This window comes from Microcaecilia unicolor, chromosome 7, assembly GCF_901765095.1.
Source record: "Microcaecilia unicolor chromosome 7, aMicUni1.1, whole genome shotgun sequence".
Classification (NCBI taxonomy): Eukaryota; Metazoa; Chordata; class Amphibia; order Gymnophiona; family Siphonopidae; genus Microcaecilia; species Microcaecilia unicolor.
Window position 1 is genome coordinate 308,405,497 of NC_044037.1, and position 12,325 is coordinate 308,417,821.

At 50.4% G+C, this 12,325-nt stretch overlaps 1 protein-coding gene across 1 annotated transcript in view; it reads right to left on the reverse strand.

Moving 5' to 3' along the window:
• The window catches only part of STK16 (serine/threonine kinase 16), a 43,059-nt gene that overhangs the window by 15,939 nt on the left and 14,795 nt on the right, over positions 1-12,325 (reverse strand). The window contains exon 3 of the mRNA XM_030208754.1: positions 8,961-9,094. Within this exon, the coding sequence (XP_030064614.1) occupies positions 8,961-9,094 (134 nt within the window). The remainder of the gene's footprint in view (positions 1-8,960; positions 9,095-12,325) is intronic.

A 12,325-nucleotide genomic window follows, 5' to 3' on the forward strand; every position in this document is an offset into this window, starting at 1 on the left:
GTGAAAAAACTTGAACACGAAGTCTTTCTGAAGTAACTGAAGACTAAACTTGAACCTGAAATGCAACCAGAATAAAAACAGTACAGATATCTGGGAGGGGCTATGGATTGATCAGCTATGATTAATGGAAAGAAAATTATCAGGTATGATTATACATAATTTTACCTTCCATATCATCAAGCTGATCAATCCATAGACTGGTGGGATGTACCGAAGCAGTAGTCACCCAGGGCGGGACATAGAAATCCCTGACCTCAACACTGAAGCTCCAAACCGGGCCTCCGCCCGTGCAGCCACAGTCAAACGGTAATGCTTGGAGAATGTATGAGCCGAAGCCCAAGTTGCCGCCTTGCATATCTCTTCCAAGGAGACGGATCCGGCCTCTGCCATCGAGGTCGCCTGAGCTCTCGTGGAGTGAGCCTTCAGCTGGATAGGCGGCACCTTCCCTGCGGCCACATAAGCCGCTGCAATGGCTTCCTTGACCCATCTTGCCACTGTAGGCTTAGCAGCCTGCAGACCCTTACGAGGACCTGCAAACAGGACAAACAGATGATCCGATTTCCGGAAATCATTGGTCACTTCCAAGTATCTGATGATGACTCGTCTCACATCCAGATATTTAAGAGCAGAGTACTCCTCTGGGTAGTCCTCCCTACGAAAGGAAGGGAGACATAGCTGCTGATTCACATGGAAGCGAGAAACAATCTTGGGCAGGAAGGAAGGCACTGTGCGAATAGTCACTCCTGCCTCAGTGAACTGTAGAAAAGGCTCTCGACATGAGAGCGCCTGGAGCTCGGAAACTCTTCTGGCTGAAGTGATAGCCACCAAAAAGACTGCTTTCAACGTCAGGTCTTTCAGAGATGCCCTTGACAAGGGTTCAAACGGCGGCTTCTGCAATGCTCTTAGCACCAGGTTGAGATTCCACGCAGGCACCACTGAGTGCAGAGGAGGGCGCAGGTGATTAACCCCCTTGAGAAAGCGCACCACATCTGGCTGCGAAGCCAGGGAAGCACCCTTCAGGCGGCCCCTGAAGCAAGCCAGAGCCGCTACCTGGACCTTAAGGGAACTGAGCGACAGGCCTTTGTCCAGACCTTCTTGCAGGAACGTCAACACTGAAGAAATTGGAGCAGTGAAAGGAGAAAGAGAGCCTGCTTCACACCACGCTGCAAAGATACGCCAAACCCTGGCGTAAGCAGTAGAAGTAGAGCGTTTCCTCGCTCTCAGCATAGTGGCGATGACCTTGTCTGAGAAGCCCTTCTTCCTCAGACGCTGCCGCTCAATAGCCAGGCCGTAAGACCAAAGGGGGAGGGATCCTCCATCACCACGGGACCCTGATGTAACAGGCCCTGCTCCACTGGCAACCGCAGAGGATCGTCGACTGAGAGCCTGATCAAGTCCGCATACCAGGGACGCCTGGGCCAATCCGGACCCACCAGGATTATCCTGCCGGGATGCTTTGCCACCCGGTCTAGTACCCTGCCCAACATGGGCCAGGGCGGGAACACATAGAGAAGCTCTTGTGTCGGCCATTGTTGGAGAAGAGCATCTACTCCCAGGGATCGAGGGTCCCGTCCTCTGCTGAAGAAGCGCGGCACTTGGCAATTGGCCGATGACGCCATCAGATCTAGGCTCGGCTGGCCCCAGCGCTTCGTGATGTCCAAGAACGCCTGAGCAGATAGCTGCCACTCTCCGGGCTCCAAGGTATGGCGACTGAGAAAGTCCGCCTTGACATTCATGACTCCGGCAATGTGGGCCGCTGACAGCTGTTCCAGGTTCGCTTCCGCCCACTGGCATAGACTCATAGCTTCCTTGGCTAGAGGGGCGCTCTTGGTACCTCCCTGGCGGTTGACATAGGCCACAGCCGTGGCATTGTCCGACAGGACCCGTACAGGCTTGAACACCAGTACCGGGATGAACTCCAAAAGCGCCAACCGAATGGCTCTGAGTTCCAGGAGGTTGATAGACCACTTTGCCTCTGCAGGAGACCAGAGCCCCTGCGCTGTCCTTCCCAAGCAGTGGGCTCCCCAGCCCGATAACGAGGCGTCCGTCGTGACGACAATCCACTCTGGGGACACCAGAGGCATTCCCGCAGACAACTTGTCTGTCTGCATCCACCAGCTCAGCGCCTTGCGCACTGCTGGATCCAAGGGAAGACGCAAAGCATAATCCTCCGACATCGGAGTCCAGCGCTGCAGCAGAGAGTGTTGTAGTGGTCTCATATGAGCCCTGGCCCAGGGCACTACTTCCATCGTGGCCGTCATAGAGCCCAACAGCTGCACATAGTCCCAAGCCCGAAGAGGAGAGGCTACTAGGAACTGGTCCACCTGAGCCTGAAGCTTGACAATCCGATTGTCTGGCAGGAACACTCTGCCCACTTGGGTGTCGAATCGAACTCCCAGATACTCCAGGGACTGAGTCGGGCGCAGCTGGCTCTTCTCCCAGTTGATGATCCATCCCAGGGAGCTCAAAAGAGCAACTACCCGGTCCACAGCTTTGCCGCACTCTGCATAAGAGGGGGCTCGGATCAACCAGTCGTCCAGATAAGGATGGACTTGTACTCCTTCCTTTCGCAGGAAGGCCGCTATGACCACCATTACCTTGGAAAAGGTCCGCGGAGCAGTAGCCAACCCGAACGGGAGGGCTCTGAACTGGAAGTGTCGGCCCAGGACTGCAAAACGCAGAAAGCGTTGATGAGGAGGCCAGATGGGAATATGCAGGTACGCTTCCTTGATGTCCAAGGATGCCAGGTACTCCCCTGCCTTCACTGCCGCTATAACAGAGCGGAGAGTCTCCATGCGAAAGTGCCGCACTTTCAAGGCCCGATTGACCCCTTTGAGGTCGAGGATAGGCCGGACAGAACCTCCTTTCTTTGGTACCACAAAGTAAATGGAGTAACGCCCCTTGCCAAGCTGACTTTCTGGCACCGGAACGACCGCACCCAGGCGGATCAGATTGTCCAAAGTCTGCTGCACTGCCACAGCTTTGACCGGAGACTTGCAGGGAGAGAGTACAAACCCGTCTCTTAAGGGTCGGCAGAACTCCAGCTTGTAGCCGTCTCTGATGACTTCCAGCACCCAAGCGTCTGAAGTTATTGTGGTCCACTCGCCCAGAAACGAGGACAGCCGTCCTCCAATCTGCACTGGGGCGTGGACCAATACCCCGTCATTGGGTACGAGACCCTGGGGGAGGACCGGAGGGAGCACCTCCGGGACGGCGGTCTCTGCGAAAGGAATGCTGCTTGGGGGAGAAATTCCTCTTAAAGGAAGAGGGGCAGAAGCACCCGACCTGCCCGGGCGGTACCGACGGGCTTCCTGAAACTGTCCTCTGGAGGTACCGGGACGAGCACTCGCCCGAGCCCTGACCTCCGGTAACTTCTTGCCCTTAGACGTGCCGAGATCAGTCACGATTTTGTCCAGCTCGACCCCAAAGAGCAGCTTGCCTTTAAAAGGCAATCTAGCCAGGCGGGATTTTGAGGCGTGGTCAGCAGACCAATGTTTCAGCCAAAGCCACCGCCGCGCAGAGACAGTCTGAGCCATGCCTTTAGCTGAGGCTCTCAAGACATCATACAGCAAGTCTGCCAAATAGGCTAAGCCCGATTCCAGGGCTGGCCAATCATTCCTCAAGAAATGATCCGAGGGGGAAGCCCGCTGCACCATAGTCAGGCACGCCCTGGCCACATAGGAGCCGCAAACTGAGGCCTGCAAACTTAGAGCAGCCGCCTCAAAGGACGACCTTAAAGCCGCCTCCAATCTCCTGTCTTGGGCGTCCTTTAGGGCCGTGCCACCTTCCACCGGCAATGCCGTTTTCTTAGTCACCGCAGTGATTAAAGAATCCACGGTAGGCCACAGATAGGCCTCACGTTCACTCACAGCCAAAGGATAGAGGCGGGACATAGCCCTAGCCACTTTAAGGCTCGCTTCTGGGACATCCCATTGAGCCGAAATTAAGGTGTGCATGGCATCATGCACGTGGAAGGTTCTAGGCGGGCGCTTAGTCCCCAGCATAATGGCAGAGCCAACAGGGGCTGAGGGAGAGACGTCCTCCGGAGAGGATATCTTCAAAGTGTCCATGGCCTGTAACAACAGGTTGGGCAAATCCTCCGGGCGAAAAAGCCGCGCTGCAGAGGGGTCATCCGCTCCATCCGAGCGGGGATCCGTCTCCACCAAGGAATCCGCAAAGGACTGTTGGGAGACCTCAGACACGCTGCCCTCATCTACATCGGAGGAGACAAATTCCTCCAAGGCCTGGGAATCAACCCGAGGGCGTTTACCTCTGGGAACCTCAACCTCTTTACCAGAGGAGGGAGCGGGGGCAGCGTTGTGCATGAGGAAGGCCCGATGCAGCAGCAAAACAAACTCGGGGGAGAAACCCCCCAGACTGTGCACCTCCGCAGCCTGGGCAACAGCCCTAGGCGCGCTCTCAACCGGCGCTCGCAATAGCGGGGGAGAGACATGCTGCGCATCCAAAATGGCGTCCGGCGCGAAACTCCGCGAAGGAGCCGCGCGGGAAGAACGGCTCTTAACTTTAGCCGCTTCTGTGCCGTCGCCCAAATTAAGGGCGTTCATGGCATTAATGTCTCCAACCTCAAGGGCGGCCCAAGAAGAAGCCGTCCGAGCCGCGTGGCCGGCCAAGATGGCGGAGGCGAGGAGCGGGGGATGGGCGTTTATGGCGGGAAAAACCGCCACGCCGGAGGAAGGACCGGGACATGCATCGGTCGCGAAACTGTCACCCACCAAGGGCGAATCCGGCTTGAAGACCCCCGCATCCCCTCTAGAAGCGCTCGAGCGACCCGGGGAGCGACCCTTTGCGCCCTCGCCCTCCGACGCCATGAGCCACGAGGAGAAGAATCGGGGAACCCCCGCCCGCTATAAAAGGTAAAATTACCTGCTGTCCGCTCCGAGTTGTAACGACCTGGTGTCTCAGTGAGTAGCTGCAATAGACGCTTAAATAAACGTCGAAATAAACGCCTTTAAGGCCGTTCAAAATTTTTTTTTTTTTTTTTTTTAACGGAGCCAGCGGGAGGGGGGAGAAAAGGAGGGACCTGGCACCACCAGGTTTGCACTTGCTCAAAAGAGCCCTCAACCCCAGGCACTCAACAAAACCTAAAAATTAGGCTTGGAGGCCTAGCCAGAGCTGCTGCTGTGTGTGACCACCACCTGCTGAGATAGAGAACATACTGAGGAGTTTCCGGCAGCACATGACCACATATAGGGAGGCAAAAGTTTGCTCTCTATCTCCACCTGCTGGTAGATGGACACAACCCACCACCAGTCTATGGATTGATCAGCTTGATGATATGGAATGTAACATGTAGCTTGTGATATCCGCAGAGTAGACGGACTCTTATAACCTTGTTAACTGATGTGTTCCTCGTGGATGTGGATTTATGCTATTGCAGGTGTACTGCATGCTGTGTCACATGCAGACAGAACAATAACACAGTAGATGACGGCAGATAAAGACCCGCACGGTCCATCCTAGTCTGTCCAACAAGGTGGCCAGAGCCGCACCCGCAACAGTCACCCATTTTTAAACACTGGTTGGCATGCTGGAAATGGGTTACTGTGGCCTAAATGCAGAAGCCTGTGGATTTGACACTTGACCATTTGGGCTTGAGCCCAAAGTAGGTGGGAACAAAATTTTCTCTGCTCTGCCCTACCCCCACCTCAAAATATAAATACACTAGCTAATGAGGATCCCCAAGCTCTGTCATCTGAAGACTCTCTGAAGGTGGCCAGAACTTTACCAAGCTTGGCAGGCAGCAGTAATGTCCCTCAGCCACTGATGCCGGCCCCCCATGCATACTTAGTTGTCGGTGGCTCAAGGATGCTGTTGCCGACTAGCGGAGCTTGGTAGAAGGAAGCTCTGGCTGTCTTTGGAGGAGGTCCTCAACTGGGGATGTTTGGGGATCCCCTCCAGCTATACAGCAAGGGTCAGGTGTTAAGACATGCTAGAGCCCAGATCAGAAAATAAAGGAGGACCCCCCCTCTCCCTCTGATGTCCCCACCTATTACCATCACACTGAAAGACTCTCACCAAATACAAGGAATAATAAATTAGAAATAAAAATATTTAGACAAAAATTGAACTGAGAACCCCAAGACGTTAAACTTAGCACGTACTGCAACACTGGAGAAAAAAATAGAAATGTATTTCCATTTCTACTGAACATAGTATAAAGACATTTGCTATTCACATTTCCTAAAACAACATAATCCATTTAAAGCATTCAAAATAAAATGCTTTTTTCTACCTTTGTGGTCTGGACATTTTATTTTTCCATCATGTTGGTTCCAGTTTCTCTTTTCTGCTTTCCTGTCTGTCGTCTGCTAATTCTCCTTCAAGCAGCTGCTGTCTATTTGTATTTTCTCCTCTCTCCTGTTTATTCCCTCACTACACTTGCCTCCGACATATTGATCATTTGTTTTTAGCTTTTTCTTTTCTGCCTGTCAACTCAAATTTCAACATCTCTCACTGTCTTTTTACTTTTCAGCTACCTATCAAATTTCCATTTTCTTCTCACCCACTAGCTCTCCCACTCCCCATCTCATTCCTTCCCTAGCCCTCCATTCCTTTTCATCTTTAATCTACTCCCTATTACCATATTTCTACCCTCTATAATCACTATCCTCTCATTCATTTCCTTGCTATCCCCTCCTGCCCTCTCCCACATGGTTCCACCATTCCCTCCATCCTTCTAGATCCTCCAGATATCTCCCTGTCCTTTCTCTTTCCCTCCTGCCCTCTCCCCCATGGTCCAGCATTTCTCTGTATCTCTTCCCTCACTCCCATCGTTTGGCACCTCTTCATTTGATCTTTCTCTTCTGCTCCTGGATCCAACATCTCCCTCTTTCTTCCTTTTGTGCATCTCTCCCTCCCTCTCATCTATCCCTGTGTCCAACATTTTCCCTCTCTCCCATTGTGACCTGGGTCCAGCATATTTCTCCCCCCTCCCTCCATGCAGCATTCTCTCCCTTCCTCTGCCATGTCCAACATTTCTGCCTTTCTCCCACTGTCCATTTCTTTCTTTTCCTCCCTTGTGCCCAGGGCCAACGTATTACATAAGTACATAAGTAATGCCATACTGGGAAAAGACCAAGGGTCCATCGAGCCCAGCATCTTGTCCACGACAGCGGCCAATCCAGGCCAAGGGCACCTGGCAAGCTTCCCAAACGTACAAACATTCTATACATGTTATTCCTGGAATTTTGGATTTTTCCCAAGTCTGTTTAGTAGCGGTTTATGGACTTGTCCTTTAGGAAACCGTCCAACCCCTTTTTAAACTCTGCGAAGCTAACCGCCTTCACCACATTTTCCGGCAATGAATTCCAGAGTTTAATTACACGTTGGGTGAAGAAAAATGTTCTCCGATTTGTTTTAAATTTACTACACTGTAGTTTCATCGCATGCCCCCTAGTCCTAGTATTTTTGGAAAGCGTGAACAGACGCTTCACATCCACCTGTTCCACTCCACTCATTATTTTATATACCTCTATCATGTCTCCCCTCAGCCGTCTCTTCTCCAAGCTGAATAGCCCTAGCCTCCTTAGTCTTTCTTCATAGGGAAGTCGTCCCATCCCCGCTATCATTTTAGTCGCCCTTCGCTGCACCTTTTCCAATTCTACTATATCTTTCTTGAGATGCGGCGACCAGAATTGAACACAATACTCAAGGTGCGGTCGCACCATGGAGTGATACAACGGCATTATAACATCCTCACACCTGTTTTCCATACCTTTCCTAATAATACCCAACATTCTATTCGCTTTCCTAGCCGCAGCAGCACACTGAGCAGAAGGTTTCAGTGTGTTATCGACGACGACACCCAGATCCCTTTCTTGGTCCGTAACTCCTAACGTGGAACCTTGCATGACGTAGCTATAATTCGGGTTCTTTTTTCCCACATGCATCACCTTGCACTTGCTCACATTAAACGTCATCTGCCATTTAGCCGCCCAGTCTCCCAGTCTCGTAAGGTCCTCTTGTAATTTTTCACAATCCTGTCGCGAGTTAACGACTTTGAATAACTTTGTGTCATCAGCAAATTTAATTACCTCGCTAGTTACTCCCATCTCTAAATCATTTATAAATATATTAAAAAGCAGCGGTCCTAGCACAGACCCCTGAGGAACCCCACTAACTACCCTTCTCCATTGTGAATACTGCCCATTTAACCCCACTCTCTGTTTCCTATCCTTTAACCAGTTTTTAATCCACAATAGGACATTTCCTCCTATCCCATGACCCTCCAATTTCCTCTGTAGCCTTTCATGAGGTACCTCCCCCCCCCCCCCTTGCAGCACCTCTCCCTTCCTCCCCTCCACCATCATATCCAACATTTCTCCCTCTCTCCCCCATGAGCCATTTCACCCTTCCCTCCACCCCTATGTCCAACATTTCTCCCTCTCTCGCCCCTCTCCCCGCTCCATGCAGAATCTCTCCCTCCCTTCCACCCACCCCCATATGTAAGATTTCTCCCTCTCACACCTCTCCACCCCTTTGCTGCATCTCTCCCATCTTCCCCTCCACCCCATGCCCAACAATTCTTTTTTTTTTTTTTAACTTGAAATTTTTATTAACAAACTCTCTCTTTCTCGTCCGAACTCTCCTTATTGCTGCTCTCACTTCATCAGGTCCCGGCAGCAGCAGCAGCGATTCCCCCACACTGCTTTCCACTAACCCGGAAGCCTCTCCTCTGCCGTGTCTCGCCCAGACAGAACAAAGAAGTTGCAACAGAGGGAGGCAGAATGCAGCAGAGGGGAGGCTTCTGGGTTAGCAACAGACAGTGTGTGGGAATCGCTGCTGGGACCCATTGAAGCGAGAGCAGTTTTAAGGGAGGGAGACAGGACTGCGGGAGTCCAGTCTGTTCCTCCAACACCGGCAAGGGTGCGCTGTGGGCCTGAGCCCACTTGTAGCTACATTTGGTATGATTCCATCCCCCCCCCCGAGCATCTTCTTACCTGTGAGCATAGCCCTTATTGTGAATGGCTTGTAGCCCCATGGATATTCCTTGAAAAATGTGAAGAATCCGCTCCTCAGGCATAAAACTGTTCTTGTCCCTGAGATGTTCCACTTCATTCCACAATGTTCCTCTCTAGAGGAAAAGAGCAGATAGCATAACTGAGCTCCCAGTGACTCCACCATGGTACAATGAACCATAACAACCCAACAACTCACATCCATCCATACCTTCTACCAGACTTGACAGTGCCCTGTAGACTTTCTCAAAACCCAAGAGGGATCATGAAATGCTCCAGAAGCTCTGTGACCTTGCAGAACACTTCAAGATGATCTCATAAAGTCCCCTAAATTTCAAGGTAACACAATGTAGCAGGTATTCTCAGAGGCCTGCTACAGGTAAATACCTTCGCTTTCTACGAGGACAATTTTATAAATACAGACGTCAACTGTTTGGGCAGAATGCTAGTTTAGCTGTTTGCTGATTTTTTTGCAAGAGTTATATCATAAAAAGCCTGTGGAACAAGAAGGCATAAAGTCTTATCTGGCTAGATTGTCTCTCTCTAAATTTCAGGCAGAGGACGAGACTGCATACGGCTATTTCAGCAGAAGATATTTTTTTTGTACAATTAATACTAAGGACAGCTTACACTGCAGCTCCGCATTGCCTTAATGTTTTCTGACCCATTATGTTATGCGACCATACTGCATTCCTTACCTTCTTTCTCACTTCTCTCCCTCTGTCTCTCCCCACCAACCTCCTCGCCCTTAATGTGTCTGTTTATTTCTAGATTGAAGTGTCCTTTTGTACTGCTGTTAGCCTTTTGAACTAATGTAAGCCACATTGAGCCTGCCCATGGGCGGGAAAGTGTGGGATCCTTGTGACTCTGGGCAAGTCACGTAACCCTCCATTGCCCCCTGTAAGCCACATTGAGCCTGCCATGAGTGGGAAAGTGCGGGGTACAAATGTAACAAAAAAAAAAAACAGGCCTAAATAAATAAATATGTCAGAGTTACGCAAACACTGGAGCCAGACAGTTTGCTGAATTCTATAAGCTTCTAAAAGATCACATTAGCATGTTTTTCTCAAGTCTATGCTAACCGACAATTTCCCAGATAAGCCAATCAGGCTTTGGTCACTATTATACCTAAAACTGGTAAAGATTCTACTAAGCTGGAATCGTATCGACTGATTTCTTTACTGAATTTTGAAGTTAAACTTCAGGCAAAGATTTTGGTGGATAGACTGGCCCCATTGTTGCCCACACACATTCGATCAAATCAGGTTGGATTGCTACGAGGAAGGCAAGACTGGTGGAATGTCCACAGGGCCGTTGGTGGCAAATGAGCATTCCACATATCATAACCTTTCTATGGTGTTAGCCAGTTTAGACGCCAAAAAGGCTTTTGACGTGTGAATTGGAGATTCTTTTTTTTTTGCTATTAGAAGAGAATGGTTTGACGGGACCGTTCCCTGCTCAGCCTATTTTTATAGCACCTTTTCTTTGGAACAAATTGTCCCCTTACCTCCGTTCTGAATTGAAACCCAGCACAATCAATCCCTATTGATCTGCTCTGCCGCACTGATTAAAGAATTATGATTTTCTTTTGATTTGTTCCTCAGTGTGGTTCCTGTGTGTTTGGCTCTAACTGTACTATACTTTTTAATGGCATTTAACGCCCTTGTCCACCTACCACCAAGAAACTGTCTCAGAACTGCCAGTTCCTACTTAACCCTCCATTACCCTGCGTGTTCTAGGCTAAAGTATAAAACCATGTATGCTTCCTCCTTTGCCTACGTCGGCACCCACTTGTGGAATACCCTACCAAAATCAGTGAAAGCGATTCAGGATCATCTGACTTTTAGGAAGTCGCTTAAGACCTGCTTATTTGAGCAAGCATACCCCCCCAAAGATCCAGGCCAGCCTCACTAACCTCAGGACGCTGCCATTGTGCTCTGGCGCTGCTATTATGGACCTATTTCTTTATCCTTACCTCTCTGCCCTACTCACCCCTTTCCATTTACTGTACCCTATTTCTTATTCAAATGTTGTAAGCCACATTGAGCCTACCAGAGGTGGGAAATTGAGGGATATAAGCACTGTAAAATAAATAAATAAATTCCTTTCTAAGTGTTTATTTTATTCTTACCTTCAACTACCGCCCCATCTCTCGTCTACCCTTCCTCTCCAAATTACTTGAACGCGCTGTCCACAGCCGCTGCCTTGATTTCCTCTCCTCTCAGGCCGTCCTCGATCCGCTTCAATCCGGCTTTCGCCCACTACACTCGACAGAAACAGCACTCTCTAAAGTCTGCAATGACCTGTTCCTTGCCAAATCCAAAGGTCACTATTCCATCCTCATCCTCCTCGACCTATCTGCCGCCTTTGACACCATCAATCATAATTTACTTCTTGACACACTGTCCTCATTCGGGTTCCAGGGTTCCGTCCTCTCCTGGGTCTCTTCGTATCTTTCCCAACGCACCTTCAGAGTATTTTCTAATGGCTCTTCTTCCACCCCCGTCCCGCTCTCTGTTGGGGTTCCTCAAGGATCTGTCCTTGGACCGCTTCTTTTCTCGATCTACACCTCTTCCCTGGGCTCGCTGATCTCATCACATGGTTTCCAGTACCATCTCTATGCTGATGACACCCAGCTTTACCTCTCCACTCCCGACATCACAGTCAAAACCCAGGCCAAAGTTTCGGCCTGCCTTTCAGACATCGCTGCCTGGATGTCCAACCGGCATCTGAAACTGAACATGGCAAAGACTGAGCTCCTTGTCTTTTCACCCAAACCCTCTTCTCCTCTTCCCCCACTTTCCGTCTCTGTTGACAATGCCCTCATCCTCCCCGTCTCTTCAGCCCGCAATATCGGAGTCATTTTCGACTCCTCCCTCTCCTTCTCTGCCCATATCCAGCAGACAGCTAAGACCTGTCGCTTCTTCCTCTATAATATTAGCAAAATTCGCCCATTCCTCTCTGAACAGACCACCCGAACCCTTGTCCAATCGCTCGTTACCTCTCGTCTTGACTATTGCAACCTTCTCCTCGCTGGCCTCCCGCTTAGCCACCTATCCCCCCTTCAATCTGTCCAAAATTCCGCCGCACGTCTTATCTACCGCGTGAACCGATACTCTCATATCACCCCTCTCCTCAAGTCGCTTCACTGGCTCCCGATCCGTTACCGTATACAGTTCAAGCTTCTCCTATTGACATAAGTACATAAGTACATAAGTACATAAGTAGTGCCATACTGGGAAAGACCAAAGGTCCATCTAGCCCAGCATCCTGTCACCGACAGTGGCCAATCCAGGTCAAGGGCACCTGGCACGCTCCCCAAACGTAAAAACATTCCAGACAAGTTA